At 47.2% G+C, this 15,967-nt stretch overlaps 1 protein-coding gene and 1 long non-coding RNA gene across 4 annotated transcripts in view; one reads left to right on the top strand and one right to left on the bottom strand.

Moving 5' to 3' along the window:
• Positions 1 to 5,908: 5,908 nt before the first annotated feature.
• LOC134558796 (uncharacterized) lies at positions 5,909 to 14,496 on the bottom strand. The gene is made up of 3 exons (XR_010082409.1): positions 14,152 to 14,496; positions 10,839 to 11,052; positions 5,909 to 9,296 (listed from the first exon to the last, which is right to left on the bottom strand). It is a non-coding gene; the product is annotated as an uncharacterized LOC134558796 (long non-coding RNA).
• The window catches only part of ATOSA (atos homolog A), a 46,869-nt gene continuing 44,635 nt past the window's right edge, over positions 13,734 to 15,967 (top strand). Inside the window, exons 1-2 of one of the 3 annotated variants that reach the window (XM_063413030.1) lie at positions 13,734 to 14,043; positions 14,928 to 15,198. In XM_063413030.1, coding sequence (XP_063269100.1) covers positions 15,183 to 15,198 — 16 coding nt within the window. In that variant the 5' untranslated portion in view covers positions 13,734 to 14,043; positions 14,928 to 15,182. Of the gene's footprint in view, positions 14,044 to 14,508; positions 14,703 to 14,927; positions 15,199 to 15,967 lie in introns of those variants that run through there. The other 2 variants (XM_063413026.1, XM_063413029.1) reach the window with 2 other exon arrangements.

Here is a 15,967-nt window from a genome sequence, read left to right as displayed (position 1 = left end):
GAGAGCCAAGTTTACATTCCCTGATGTACAAGTGGTTTCTGGTGATCTGTGCCCTTGTCCTTGGGGGATTAGATGCTGTGGGAAGGCAGTGTGGAGTTACCAGCAGCAGTCACTTCTTCAGCTGGTCTGCATCTCTGGAGTCCCAAAGATATCCACTCAGAAAATACTCTGAATGACAGCCCTGAGGAAAAATGTGGCTGAAAATGTTCCTTTACACAAGAAGGAAAAGACATTGTCTTTCTTCTATGTGCAGCCCTTGCCCCTGTGCTTTACAAAGGTGCAAGGAAATTTTGCATATTCATTTTGAACAGGAACATGCAGACAAAGAGGTGCAGGTAATGATCAAGGCAAAAGCAGGAGGTGAAAGCCCAAATATGCAGTGTTGATGAGAAATGAGGCACTCTGGGGCCTGATTCATGGAGTTGGGCAGGAGTTGGGTCTCTGGGCCCAAGGAGCTCCCATGGCTCTGCTGGGCTGTGGATCAGGCCCTTGATGTGAGTAAGGACACACCAGTGCTGGGCTCCATCTGCCCTTGCAGCCAGGCTGCAGATGCTTGGAAGGTGGCTGCATGTCTGCTTCCTACACTTGCTTCCCCGTTTACTGCCCACACTTTCCAGGGGGCAAGGGCTGCATGCAGGAGATGCAGGAGATGCAGGAGATGCAGGAGATGGCTCTGCTGGGCCAGGAGTGCAGCCAGGGCAGCCATCCCTCCGGGCATGGCTCGAAGAGGAGGTGATTCACCAGGGGAGATGCAAGGCCAAGCTCTGCCAGTAAGCTCAGGAAAGGGGTTGGATGTACATCAGACACTTTAGCAGGCTTCTACTACAGAGTACAGCTGGTATGAGCTGGACTGCTCTGATTCAGATATGGAACATCTTGCAATGAGTTTACATTCCCAGTGGTGACCAAATATTCTATTCATAGGCATTTTAAAGACTGTGAAGTACAAGCCTGGCTGAAGAAAAATCCCATGAGGTGCTGGGCTGATCCCAGCCCCTGATCTATTCCCAAACCTGTCCTTCTCCATTGAAATCCTTTTTGGTTGCTCAAAGGAGCAACTTGTCTTCAGATTTATGTGACTGCTTGCTTCCAGTTTTATCAGAAATCTCACAAAATCCACCCTTTCCCTAAAGCCTCACTGGCTAGAGGGAGACAAATGAGAACTGTAACTTCCACTTGGGATGTTGCTTTGAACAGTGAAAGTCAGAAAAAACATCATGGTGGTGATCCTTAAAAACTTCAGAAGCAGAAGGCACACAAGACATGCCAAATTCTACCAGCTGCAATTCTTTTTGATTGTAAATCAGTGCAGTGATATTTGAGAGTTTATTGAATGACATTAACATTTGGGGTTAATAATATTTTCTCAGGTTGATAGAGGTTTCTATGAACTTCTGGAGGGAGAAATTAGTGGCCAGAACAGGGCAGATTGTGACCCATCAGTCTTTCAACTAATTTTAGTGGGCTTTGCATCACCTGGGTGTTGGCAGCTTTTTCAGTGTCACACTTTTGAAGGAGGCCTACCTAGAGTAATTAGCTCATTCACCTCTAACAGAAATTATATGTTCCTTATCTCTTTAATTAGAGTGTCTATAATGTCAGTAATGATGTACTATCTGTGTATTAATTTTAAAGGGTTGTTTTGATGTTAGGCTGGCTTATGTAGGGTCATTGGTATGAGGATATGCATTAAAATCAGATTTTAAATCCCTGAAGGGTTGTATAGCCCTGCATTTCCAAAGCACTTGACCTTAGAAGTACTTTAGATTGCTCCTTTCTTATGTTTCACTAATTTTTTTACATTGTGCCTCACTTGGCAAACACTAAATTGCAGGAAGTCATGTGCAGTAAGGGACAGAAACAAGTTCACCTTATCTGGCTCTTAGTGTGGCCATTGGCACGATGAGGAAGAGAGTGGCAGCACCTGAGATGACTGCACAGCTGTGAACTCTGCAGCTCCACAACCCCACCGGGCTCCTGCAGTTAGCCATTAGACCCTTGAGGGGTGGGAGAACAGAAGAAATCTGGTACTTGGATGCAGTTTTTTAAGGCTTTCAGCCCAGAAGCTCTGTGTGCCTGGGCACAGAGTGCACTTGTTGCTCCCCAAGGAGACAGCACAGGCCCTCCAGCTGAGTGCCAGCCCCAGGGAGAACCTAAGGCCTTGTTTGTCCCTCCCAGCCCCGCTGGAGATGGAAAGGCACATCTGTCTCATCAGAGGGGAGGCAGACCTGGGAAAGGCAGGACTGAAGAGACACCAAAGAGCAGCTTTGGGACACAACAGCCTCCTAGGATGCCATGTCCCAGGACTCATCCAGGCTCAGGCGGCCACACACCATGTAGGTGGCACTTGAAAGATGTGATCATAATTTTAGGAAGAACAGCAGAATAAAGAAAAGTTCTTGTTACAGAATGAGTGATGGGGAACCCATGGTGTTTTCCCAGCTGCAGTCTGAATTGGCAGTGTGGGTGTAGCATTTTTCTTAGGCACTATTCCAGCAAAACACTTCAGTGTGTGTTTAATTAAACCATATGAGAAGTTTAAGGGGCTGGAAAGCATGCAGCTAAATCCTTTGCTGGGGACTTCATATTAATGCCTCAGTTTCCCTTCTCCACCATAAAAAAATATATTTACTTCCCATACACAGTGCTGACAAGCTTAATTCAATCTTCCTTGTAAAGTGCCTGGAGGGCTTTAGGGAGAAGATGCTATAAAAATCAGAATATTATTCTACACTCCCTAGCAAGACAGCACTTAGCTTTATATATTATCCTGCTGGCGATGCATCTCCCTCTGGCTGACAGCAGGATCAATTAATGTATATAAACCAAAAGAGGCTGTTTAGGAGACTTGTGGTCCACGGAATCTGCTAACACCTGATGACAAATCCAGACTTGAAAAAATAGAAAAGTCAGAGGGTTTAAGGCATTTTCGTGTAAAACCAGACAGTGGAAGACTCTGAAGATTGTGTGTGTCTTCAGAGAAGCAACAGGAAAGGGGCTCTTCCTCCAGTAATCTATTTTCTATCCCTCATTGTTTTTTATGGCCTTTGCTATTCCTTTTTCAGTTTCTCTGATCTTTGGTAAGTTAGCAAACTGTACTCTTGTACTGCATCATATTTCAAATTTTCTTCATTAGATTGAGAAGCATCTGGATCTGACCTCAGAGGCAGCTGGAGCTAAGTGAAGACAAGGGAACTGCTGCCAAGGAGAGGCCATCAAGTGAAGCCAGCATGGGAGAGGTTAGGGCAGGGTGGAGCTTTTTAAAAACCCTCTAATTGTGCTTCCCCATTTAAACATGTTGAAAGTGCTGTTCAGGACAGAGTATTGCAAGCAACACATATTTTCCTTGAGGTTCACTGATTTCAGTACAGCTAACACAGGTATCTCTGTCTTTTCATGCATTGAAATACAAGTACACTGTAATGTCTGCAAAAACAGACACTTAAAGTGAATGAAAAACTGCTACTTCAAACTATGTCCCAGAAAAAATGCAAATGATTGAAAATAATAAGATCTTCACAGGTAGTTGCTGTGAGTCCTTATTTCCTGCCTATAGTTCCAAACGCTGTAATCTGGCTAAACTCCATGTTTTTTCCTATTTTTGTCTTCTTTCAATGACAATGCTTAAACTACCACATAGTAAACACCAAGAATCATAGCTACTCCTTTGGCATTTTTATGTTTACTGCGTATTTAATTAATAAAATTATTACAATGAAAATGAATTTTAAGAAATCTCTAAACTATGTGAAAAAGTAATAACAGCAACTCATGAATGAGTGATTTGTTTGTTTAATTTTTAAAAATATGACCACTGGCAACTCCTTTCCCTGTTTATGTGTTTGTGCCCTGCCTTTCCAGGATACAGCCTCTTCATGGAAATAATATTTCCTCTTCTATGTCTGCTGCACTTGGCACACAATGGAGTCTCATTACTCAACAGAGAATCTAAGTGCCATGAAAAAGAAATAATTAAACTCCAGCTATTTCAGTAGGTAAATACTGCCTTTCTCAGCCCTGTGCATAAAGCAGCCAGTGTTCCACACCTGGCAGGGCTCTCTCTGGGAGCCCAGCCTCCTTGGAGCCCTCTGGCATGAACATGACACAGCGTGTGTCACCCCCAGGGCTGTCCTGGGCCAAAGGGGATGGGGCCAGCCGGGGTAGGAGTGCCCACCACCCGCTCTGGCTGCTGGGTTGGACACAAAGGTGGAGGAAGTTTGCAGCCAAACTACTTTTGTATGTGTAAATATCTTCCAGCACCCTTTAGAGCTGTAGCTTCAACATGTGCTGGGCAGATGTTGAGTCATGTTTTCCTCTGTTTCATCAAAGATGGGCTTTATGATAGTGGTACATGGCCTGGGAGTTCCACACAAGCACTTGAGAAGGATGAAATGCTGTTTAGCTTTCAGCAAAAGAGAGAAGAACTGCACACCTGCCTCCCTGAGGTTCTGCAGCTCTACAGCTCTGAGAGCAGTGCTGCACTGGCACTCCTGGCAACTGTGGGTAAGAGCAGAATTTGGGGGGCCAGTGGGGCCCACCACTGTCTGATCAGAGCTGATCAGTTTTGCTCTTGTGTCTAGATTCTGCAGCTTCTTCTCATCTGTAATTTACCATGTTCTCCTCTGAAAACAGATCTTCCCTCACCCTGGGGAAGTGTGAGGTTTTCTCTGGGTTTTCTCTTCAACATGTGCTATAGCTTCTACCCCAAGTGCTTCCAGTGTTTGAGTAATGATGCAAAAAAAGGCCACCCCTCCATTTGGGTGTAATTTCTGAATCACTCCAGCAGAAGTTTCAAGTGAAAGCTGCTGGAGGGACAAGGAATGTCAACCAGCTCATGTGGCTCTGACCTGTGTCAGACGTGCAGGCTAAATCCCTGCCAATGCCCTGCAAGCATTTGGAGACAGTGACACACAACCAGCTGGAGCCTTCGGGTGTCCCTGTGCAGCTGGAGCAGTGTGCTGCCAGCAGGGGAATCCCGCACAGCAGTGAGCTCCTGCTCCAGCCCGGTGGCACAGGGGACACTGCTGGTGGCACTTCTCAGGTGCCTTGGCAACACCCTCTGTGCCCGAGCTGCCACTTACCCCTGCCATGCCTGGCTGGACACGCTTGGGCAGGGACTGCTGCCACCTGACCCTTTGCAATGAGGACCTGGCTTCCAGATTTTTAAACACAAGGGAGGTGAATCCAGAGGGCTGATAGCAAAACAAGGATGAAGGTTCATTGCTAAAGTGACCAGAGATACGGAGGATGCAGAGAAAAGCAACTGCACATGAGAAAAGCAACTGCTGTAAGTTAGAGCAGTTAGAGCAGTCCTAAAGAGGCTGTGATCTGCAGCAGCCTCCTAAGGCAAACCAGAACCCCCTTTTCATAAACAATATATCTGTCTATGTAAAGAGGGGGAAATATTACAAGTCTTATGATGTTCTTTCCTGCCAAGGAAAAATCTGAAGCATTAAATGTGCAGAGTAACTCGGTGAATCAAAGCTGGGCAATGGCTTTTAGTGTGCCACGTGTTCCTTGCTGTTGCTGACAGCTGAGGGCAGTTTGCTACTGGCTCTGGAAAAAGCACTCTCAATGACAGCGAAGGAAGAGGAGAAAAACCCTCCCCTTCCTTAAAACTGGATTGAGGAAATGGGCCCTTAGCATGGTGGGTTGTGACTAAAGCCCTGCTTTTGAAACGTGATCCGTGTGTGCAAATCCCACACAGACCAGACGCCAAAACCGCAGTGATTCTTTGACATTTCAGTTGAGAAAGAGAACAAATGTGTTCTGTACTCATCTTTTCTTTTTTGAAACAAAACCAATTAAATTAACTTTGAAACAAGGGCTTTGACTGCTATCTCTCTGGCGTCACCTTTACGTTGATGTGATTCTATAGAGTGGTGGCGTCACTGCTGATTTGCACTGGGGTAAGAACAATCAGGCTCTGTGTTTTCCAGGCAGTGAAGCTGCTTATGTTTTGTGTAAAGAAAGAAACTCAGTCAAACAACTTTAAAGGGAAATAAATTAACCAAGAAATTCAGAAGGAGCCAAAAGCAATATAAGCACAGCTACAATATTCCAACTGTATTGCTAGTTTGAAAAAAATACCCAGCCTAATTAAGGAAGTATTGACTTCCATATAAATGTGTATGCTGATCTCTCTTGTTTTCGAGTTCTACCTGACATCCAAAGGTGAGCAATTGAATAAGTTTCTGCAATTTTATTTATTTTAGTGTATGTACTATACTTCACTGTCTTTGTTTGAGATTGTTGAATGAACGTAAGCTTCCCTTCCCCTTCAAATAATGTTATACAACATGAGAACAAATCAACTGTAAGGATTAAAATTAAAATTGACCTGGTTTGAAAGTGGGAGAGAAAAGTCTACCCAGCACAGGCTGAGCTGAAATTCCAGCTGCTTTTTTGTGAAGAGGAACTGACCTTTGTGTATGACCAAAGATTTCCTCTTAATGACATCTGGCAGGCACAGAGATTTACATGTATATATATATTTATTTATTTTCACCCAGTGAAGCACAATCTGGACTTGCAATATTCAGCTTTAATGTTCTTTTTTTTTTTTTTTTTTTTTGCTATAGTTTTGCTATGATGCTGTCACTTTGAGGATTTCAAACTCCTGAAAAAAGCAATTGTTTTGCTTCAGGTACAGTGTGCTTGGGGTGAGACACTGCGCTTGGGGTGAGAGACACAGGCTTTGTGTGTATCAAGGAAATTTGGTGTATGAAGAGAGTGGAGCTGGGCCCAGGACTGATGATATAACTGACCTTGTCAAGAAGTGAGGGGAGCCTCAGAATTCTTCACTACAGTCATAAGATTACAGGACAGCAGCTCATGAGTGGAATTTTAGGGAATGTTTGTATGAAGAAAAATAAACCCAGAAAAATTTGAAACCACTTAAACATGAATCTGGATATATTTCACATTTCTGTATTGAAAAAACCCCAGTCCTGGTGACTATGTGCAACTCATTCTGTTCAGTGCCATTTCCATTCAGTCTTTACTATCAACACATAGTATAGGCCACTAAAAGGCCATGAATATATTAGATGGACTATGGCTAATAATGATGTGATTAAAATTTTTAGAACAAGGCCATGGCAGTTTTCCATAGCTCTGACATTTACCTAATAAGCCCCAACCCACTGACTGCTTTAGTAAATGATACATGGCTTCTCTTGTAAACCTGGCATGGGGTTACATTAAATATTGCCTCGTATTTAACAACGTGCTACTTTCCTGCCCTACTCTCATAAGTCAGGTAGGAGTTGTGGCCTTAATTTAGCTTGGGTGGAACTATAGGTTGGACCTGTTGTTCCAGCAAGGTAATTGCTTCTCTACATAAATGAATTATCCTTTTCATTCACAGCGCCCGTGGAAAGTTGTGTGTGATTCCAACACCCTCAGCAGCGCAGCTGTGGCAATCCTTGAACGTGTTGTGCCCGTGCTCACTGTGCTGGTTTTGTCCCCGGTGCCACAGCTCTGCTGCAGGGTGACATCTGGGACAAGCTGGCCCTTTGGAGGGATGCTGGCTCTGTCTCCCTGCTGGCCTCCTCTACAAAATGGGCACTAACGTGGCAGAGGATGAGCATTGCCTGAAAATGGCAAGGGCAGGGCCTCCCTGACAGGCTGACCAGAGCTCTCTCTCTGCAGAGAGCCAGGGAAACTCTGTAAGCATCACTGGTGCCACAAGCTCTGGGAGCAGGGGAGGGATATGGGGGCACAGGCTGCCAGCCTGAGTCGTGCTGTAAATGAGGGAGCTGTTGGAGAGGCAGCAGCTAGTGGGGATTGCCACCAAACTGGAGCAGTGCAAAGCCATGGCCCAGCTGCTGCAGCACGAGAGGGAAAGTAAACAGGGCTGGCAGAGGCACCAGAAGCTGAACTTCATGAACTCCTACCAGATGGAGTTACACCAGCAATTAATTTGGTGCACTTACTTCCACACAACTGTGTTGGAAGCTATTGCAAGATAGATCAACTCATTAACAACAGGAAAACAACATTGCAAAACTCCAGTCACCTCCTTCCAAGTGTTATGCACTCACTTTCCACTGAAATTAATGAAAATAATGCAAATGGAGTGCCTGGATTCCTGATGGATCACTGCATTGAGTAATTGGGGTACAGCTCCTGGATGTATCCGCTCAGAAGTAAACATAGTGATGAGGGGAGAGAGATTCCCTAGACTGAAAACAGTTCTTGTGCTTCCATTTCCCCCAAACCTACTGCTGGCAGTATCTTGCTGTTTCTCTTGGCAGACATACATCTCCAGCTTCTGGTCATGGCCTGCTGTTGCTACAAAAACTTCTACTTTAATATGGAAACCTATATGTTTTCTGATTAATATTTCCATCAAGCTTAGTCCTGGGTAAACAGTGTGTAACATTAGCATTCATCAGTGGACTTGCACAATCTCCTTGAAAAAATATTGAAAAAAATTTTAAAAAACCTGCTTTCAGTCTAGAATTAATATTACAGCCACAGAAAAGATGTTCTATGTAAAAGAAAATAATTTTCCCCTCTTTCAGAGATTGATGAACGATTCACAAGTCAATAATTTACTTTTCAGTGCATTATTGCCTGATTAGTCAAGTGCTGATGCAATTAAACTTAATGATCTGACTGAGTAGGTGTCTGCTAAGATTGACATTTAAAAAGAACAAGCCATTAGTATTTTTGTAAAACAGAACCTTTCTTTGTTTTTACCATCCTGTTTCTCCATTTCCATTGCTACCAGTCACCACTTCAGAGGAGACTGCACTGTTCTCATTTGGAGCTTACATCTAATTACACATCACAGATCAGCTACTAAAGCAGCATGCAAAGTTTATGAAATATCAGTTTCAGGAGTTGCTCCAAATAGAGAAGGGATTATGCAAGTTACTTTTCCCAAGGTGAGTTATAGACATGCAGGAAGGGCTCAGTTTCTGTTGGCAAGAAGGCCTGATGACTGCTAGACCTGAGCCTCTGGAAGACTGGCAGAAGAAGAGATTCCGTCCTGAGAGGTGCTAAGCTCCTGCTGCTGCTGCCAGGAGAGCAAAGAAGGCACAGGGCATCCCATGTGCCATGGGAAACCTGAGGAGCAGCACTGCACATGGACCAGGTTGTTTCCAATGAAAGGACTCCTCTGTATGTAAACAAAGCTTTGCAGCAAAGTGTTCAGTCCAGGAAATCATTTCTGGTGAGGAGAATAAGCTTTCCATCTGAGAGGAGTGCAATTACCTCTCCATTGTTCTCCTAGTTCCTCCTCAGTTTTGTCTTGGCTGTGTCTCCAGTGAGAAAGTACTCCTTGGAACCTAAAGGGATTTGAGAGAACACACGGAGGAAAACAAAAAACTCAAGATGTCATTTTACATTTGATTTCAAAAGGGAATTTAGCAGGTTAATAGCTATATGTTTTTGCTTTGAAAGGGACAATTAGTAGTCAAATTAAGCAATGGAGGACTTTGGTAGGAACTGCACAGAAAGAAAAATCTCTGGAAGTTAGAAAGCAACCAGGGTCTAACAGTAGAGCAATGGCTGGTTTACACTTTCTATGTTTGTTCATCCTCTTCAAAATATTTAACCACAATTTGTGTATTTCTAAGAAAGAAAACTAAGATATTGCTGTTCCTTCTCTGTCACAGATCCTGATTGTCCAGATATAGGACAGGCTTCCTGTAGAAGTACTTCCATTGTCTTAATTGATGCATTTGCACCAGGGAGAGCTGATGCAACAAGATGACAATCAAGCCCATGGGTCAACAGTTTCAGAAATAAGTATCCAAAATTAGGTGCCTAATTCCATAATTAGGAACTTGCACAGAGGTGGACTGGTTTTTAAAAACACTTCAGGAGTGACAAACTCTGCTGAAGTCAATTTGAGCTGGAGGTGAGTTTTCCTTTAAAAATCAGGCTGATTTATTTAATGCCTGGTATTGTTATGGGCTTATTTGACATCCTGGGTTGAGGGTTTGAATTTCCCATCCCAAAGCACAACTGTATCAGCCTGTACCCAGTGCACAGAGCACTCATCATGTATCACTCTGGAATGTGAGTATATTCCATCCTGACAGACATTATTGTATGAGCGTGTCTGGGGACTCAAAACAAAAAGATTAGAAAAATACACTTTCCTCTCTTTGATCCTGAGGCAAGCCACAAATGTAACAGAGGTTTAAGGGTTCAAAAGGATGCTGGGCAGTAGCTTTGTGGAGGAATTTCTGCATCGGTTGGGGATGAATACAGAACAAAACCTCATCTGCAGCACCCACCAACAAGGTCTTCCTGCCTTTCAGAGCAGGAATAAAGCAAGGTGAGGAGCTCTGAATGCACTGCCTGATGATACTCATAGATCTTGGCATAATGAGCCAGGTTACCTGAAAGCTGTAAGGGTGGGAAATGCAGTTTGGGTGTTTCTAATGTATTTTTAAATCTTGTTGGGTCAATGCTACTTAAAAACTTAAATCAAGCTGTTAAATCAAGAGCATTGGGGCTTAAATATTTAGTCATAACTGCTGGAGGCCAAAGCCAACAACGTGACACAAAGGTAGGCAGGCATAGAGAGGACAATTGTCTCAGGCTATCCTTGCTATTGGGCTTACAGGCATCTTGAGAAACAATAATAACAAACTCTTTTCCATTCAACTAAATCCCCTTATCTGTATAAGATAAAGGTTTATAATTCAGTTGCAGTAACAGATTGTAGGAATCTATTGGTTGTTATGAATTAATAAATTCCTATAAGTACATCACTCATTTCTTTGCAAAGTGGTTACTACCGGTGACAATTAAATGATAGTTGATTCTTCATAGGGTTTTTTTAGCACATTTCAAATTTGTTCCATTGCATACTGTACCTTCCAGTCTATTTCTGATTGTCTTCATCCTTTTGCAATAATATTCTCCCAGCTGCAGTAGCATTATACCACAGAGGTGGCAGCCGTGTCAAAAGCAGTTGTGCCACATCATTTAACAGGCAGTAATTGTCTCCAGGAATCACAGGAATCTTGATCTGCTGCATCAGACATCACTTCTTTGACAGCTGACGATGAAAGACACTTGGGATGGAACCTAAAATACACTCTGTTTCAGGTTGCAGGGACTGTGCCAACAGCCTACAGGGCTGAAGAGAACAGCCATACATTTATCTTGATTTTTTTGTTTCTTTTTAAACTTAATTTCTATATGAAGAAGACTTATGAGACATCATTCTGTCATGCTGCCCCAAGTGAGGACATTTTAGAATCCAATGGCCAGTTTGAGACAAGCTTCACATTCACAAGAGAAATAAAGGTCTGGCACATTTCAGGGAAAGGAAATAGGGTGGCCCTGTTAAGGTGTCCACCAAGAAAGAGGCTGCCACCAAAATTCAGGTACTGTATGTGCAAGGGCCACTTTGTCCACACAGATGCTACAGCCTGAGCTCTCACCTGTTTAGACAATGAGGTTAAGCTACCATGAGACAGAAATGGATGAGAAATCTGGTTTTGTGTGTGCTTGTATTCCCAGAAGCGTGTGTTGGTCTAGATTTGGCAGTGGGAGGGCAGATAAAGTTCTGTCTGTGTTTCTAAGCTAATCCTGCTTTTGTGTGATGTGTAATGCAACCATGTGCTTTTCGGATATTTAAGTTGATGTTAAGCTTCTGAGGTCAGAAATGCATTTCAGTACTGTCATTGCTCTCATAAGGTTTCCAAGTGTGTGTAAGCAAATTCTTGTGGTTGAAGCCCCTTATTCCATATTTTCTCTGTGTATTCATGCAGTATTTAGAATTTTTTTGTGACTGGGAGGAAAATAATGCGTTCAAGGACATTTTCAGCTGTTTTACCCAAACTAAGTCCACAAATTTGTTTGGGAGTTTTATCATTATTTTGCTTTCATTATTATACATGGACTATTGTATAAATAGATCTCTCTGATAATTTTAAGTTCTGTGTTCTGTTCGGGTTTTTTTTCAGATCAATTATGTGTCGATGTGGTCAAAAGAGAAACAGTCCTTCTTCATCTGAAGTGAAGCAGGACCTGAAGGATGTGTCTCAGACAAACCCATGGCTCTCAGGGACCAGGAATGCACTGACTCAAGAGGGGAAGCTGAACCTGAAGTCTTCTACATGGTCACATAGGGTAGGACTGCACACCAGATGTGGCTTTCTCTCATCATGTGCCTTAAAACTTTTTTAATGGTAAGTGGTTTTCAGGCTGGCATTTAACTTCCCACTGGCTTGAACTCCTAAGAACTACAAGGTAATGGGAAGCTAGCTGGCTCATTAATTAAAATGGAAAAAGTACTTTGAGAGAGCATTTTCCTCGAAATGGGGTCCATTTGTGTCTGACAAGCTGTTTTATAAAAAGTGCCAAGGTGAGATTAAAATTTTTAAAACTATTGAAAATAGCATGTGAAGCTTAATGGCTAAATAGCTACAATTGTAATTAAATAGTAGAAAGGCAGATTTGGTTTTGGCTTTAAAACCAATATTAGAAGAAGGTACAAACTAATTTGCAGTGTCCTACAGCAACAATTAGTGTCCTAAAGGATGTGACTTTTCATTAGGATGACTAGGAGGATCTGACAGGTGGCTGAATCATGCCCACTGCAGTCAGCTGAACTTCATCTACATGCACCCACAGTATTTATTGCTCATTCAAATTCTTCCTTTTATAATTCTGGATTGCCACATTTGCAATTACATTGCATCCGGCAGAGAGCCCTGAGATCTGTAATTACCACACACGTCTCCAGCAGTCACACAGCAACAGAAGTGACACTCATGTACTTAGAGTGTAAAATCAAAGCACTGCACCTCCCACTTGCCCATGACCGAACTGAGAGGTGTTTACTGCACAGTTTATTCTGTGAAGCACCCTCCCAGTGTGATGACACACAACTGATAAACGAGAGAGGGAAATAGGTGCAGTTCATACACACCAAACAGTGCAGAACTGAGTTACTCTGGAACTTTACACTCTTTGCAATAGCTCCAGTGGCTGCTCAGCTAGCTGTGAGGAACGAGTGGCTACGCAGAGCGCAGATGAACACACATCTGCAGGGATCCTGGCACACTAGAGAGAATCAGGAATTGGCTAGGCCATGCACAGGGGTCAGAAGACTTGTCAAGGTGTAAGTCACCTTATTGTAGGAAGTCAGTGCCTCCCATAGGGCTCAGGCTATAAGATGGGATGTTTGTGAACAATCACAGCGGAAGGAATTAGCAGTGTAACCACTGGAGATGTGGCAGTGTCTATCTATGTACATCCCGCCTATGGGACCATCTAAAAACACGAAGAACACTGTATTTTCTCATCTGTCTTTGTGACCGAGTGCAAATCCGAGTAAGAGGTGTCCATGGGGCCTGCCCTGGCTGTGGTGCAGTCTCCAGGTGAGCTGTACGTTGACATTTCAGGTCTCCTGCAGTACAGCTTCTCCTGTCAAGCAGTTCTTTCTACTCTCTAGAGGCCACTTTAGCCGGCCTAGATCTGTGCCCCTGGTGAAAGAGGGATCCCCATCACCAGAGCAGTTTGTTTCCCCATTTTCCTTGGCGCATTTAGCAGTGTGTCTACAGCGATGGGGGAGCTCGGGGCATGGGCGGAGGTCCGCACTCGGCAGCCCCGGTCCTGACCTGCTACACCAGGCAGGCCCGACGTGAAGGATGGCGCCGGCCGGTCCCTTTCGGGGAAACCTGAATTTCTGCTGGATTAGGGCGGTTGTGTAACCGCAGCCCAGCTGACTCCATTGTTCCTCGGCACAATGCAGTTATCAGCGTGAAGCGAGCGCCGAGCACGGCGCCGCCGGGCAGGGCGGGCACGGGCAGCGCTGCCCCGGGGCAGGGACGGAGCGGGCGCTGCTCCCGCCCCGCAGCCCGGGGTGAGCGGGGGGGCTCGGCATCCCGCCCGGCGGGCACTTCACACCTGAAACACATCCCGCCCGCACACCCGCGCATTTAAACCCCGGCGGTGATGGGCTCGGGCTCCCGCGGGCACACGCAGGGAGCGGGGCGGAGAGGGAAGGCCGGCCGGGGCTGACGGCGCTGCGGGAAAGGCGCGGGCGAGGGGCCGCGCCGGAGCCGGGTGAGTGAGCGGGGGCCGCTCCCCTCCCCGGGCGGGAGCCGGGCTGCCAAAGCGCTCGGCGGGGCGGTAGGGGCGAAGGGACGGAGCCGTTCGCGCGAACCCACGAACCCAGCGGCGCCGCTCGCAGCGCAGGGCACGGCTGTCCCCGGGCAGCGGGCACCGCGCCGCCGTGCCGGACCGTGCCGAGCCGTGCCGCGCCGTGTTGCCGTGACAACGGAGGGAGGGAGGCGGCGGGGCCGGGGCATTGGCCGCCGTGCGGCACGTGGGGCGCCGGGGGCCGGCCCGGGCGGGAGGAGCGCGGCGCGGGGCGGGCGGCAAGCGGGGCCCGCGGTCCTGCCGGGCGGGGGCCGCGTTCCCCCCGCTGTCGGCCGAGCGTGGCGGGGACCTCCGGCCGAGCTGCAGTGCCCCGGCTCGCTCTGTCCTGCCCTGCTCTGCCCGCCGCCGGGCTGTGATGTGTGTGCCCCGCTCGGCGGGAGGCGGGGAGTGCCCGGTGGAGAGGAGGGGAGTTAGTCAGCGGCGAGGAGGAGGAGGAGGAGGCAGGGCTGGAGGCAGAGCCATGGAGAGCGGCGCTCGGCGGGCGGGGCGGCCTGTGTGACCGGGGCGCATCGCGGGGGCACGGCCCGGCAGCCCGGGCGGCAGCGGCGGGGCCGGGGATGAAGGTGCGGCGCTGCCCCCCGCCGCCAGCCGCCGGCCCGTGACGGGGCGGGGGCCGCGGCCCCGACGGGGCGGGCGGGGGGCCGCTCGCTGCCTTCCTGGGGCAGGCGGGCGGGCAGGAGGGAGGGGACTCCGGCAGGGGCTGCCGTCGCCCGGGGCCGCGGTGACTCAGAGCCGGCGCGGCCGGGGGTGAGCCGAGGTCTGTTGTTGTGGGATTTTTTCCCCGGCAGGTTATAAATAGCCCCGCTCGGCGCCGTGTCACGGAAGGACACCCTGGCCGGGCGCGGGCAGAGGCCGCCGGCGCGCAGCCTCCCCCGGCCGGCCGCCGCCAGCCCGCCCACCCGCGGGCCCAGCTCCCGGAGCGGCGGGGCCGCCTCCCGCCGCCCGCGCCCGCTCCCGGGGCGCCGCTGACACCGCTGGGGACAGCGCGGGGACAGCGGCGCGGCACCTCGGCCCTGTCACACCTCGCCGAGGCGGCAGGGAAGATGAAGCCGGAACGAGGTAAACGGCTTATCAGTACATTTCTTTTTGTTTGTTTTGTCTGTACGATTAGAAGTAGCCCGGTGTTTGGTTTCGATGTTATCGCTCTATTTCCGTATCCCCTCCCCTGTCATTTTGGGGGCTGGGAAAGAATCCAGGTACTCGGGCTCGGCTCGGGAAATGCCGGTGGGAGTGGGATGCGGAAGGTGCCCCGCGGAGGGGGGCTACAGCCCCGTGTCCTGCCTGCCCTTCGGCTCCCCATTGTCTCGGCTGGGTGGAAGGGAGACAAACGCCGTGGCCAAGTGCCCGTGCTGTGGGAATGCTGCAGTTCGTGTCACACACAGCCCGCTCTTAGCACAGTCCGCAGTGCTCAGGCGGGAGTCGGTCAAAGGCAAATCGGGCAAAGACAGACAAAGCCAGCAGATGTGCAGAAATGTCCAAATATAGCTGCAAAACACCCTGAAAATAACCACAACTTACATCTGTGTTGTTTTATAAGCCGACAGTGCTTTTTTTCCCCAGTTATAATGGAGATATTTCATAACAAGCATGGTGAAATACAAAATTTTCACGATTATTTGGTTACATCTTATCGGATTACTGACATCTGGTTTTACAGAAAAATCAAGACGGCAGTCTACGTATGTGTTTATAACACTTGAGCTCTTTTGCCGTATAGCAACAGCTGCTGATGCCCCTAGAGTTGGAAATATGTCATGACTTCTATTTTGATCCACTGGAGCTGTGACTATTGATTCGTGTTAAAGCAAGATATTTTTTGAAGAAAATC

The sequence above is a fragment of the Prinia subflava genome, chromosome 15 (genome assembly GCF_021018805.1).
Source record: "Prinia subflava isolate CZ2003 ecotype Zambia chromosome 15, Cam_Psub_1.2, whole genome shotgun sequence".
Taxonomy (NCBI): Eukaryota; Metazoa; Chordata; class Aves; order Passeriformes; family Cisticolidae; genus Prinia; species Prinia subflava.
The sequence above is the reverse complement of the archived record's forward strand: the minus strand, read 5'-3'. Positions and strand labels throughout refer to the sequence as shown.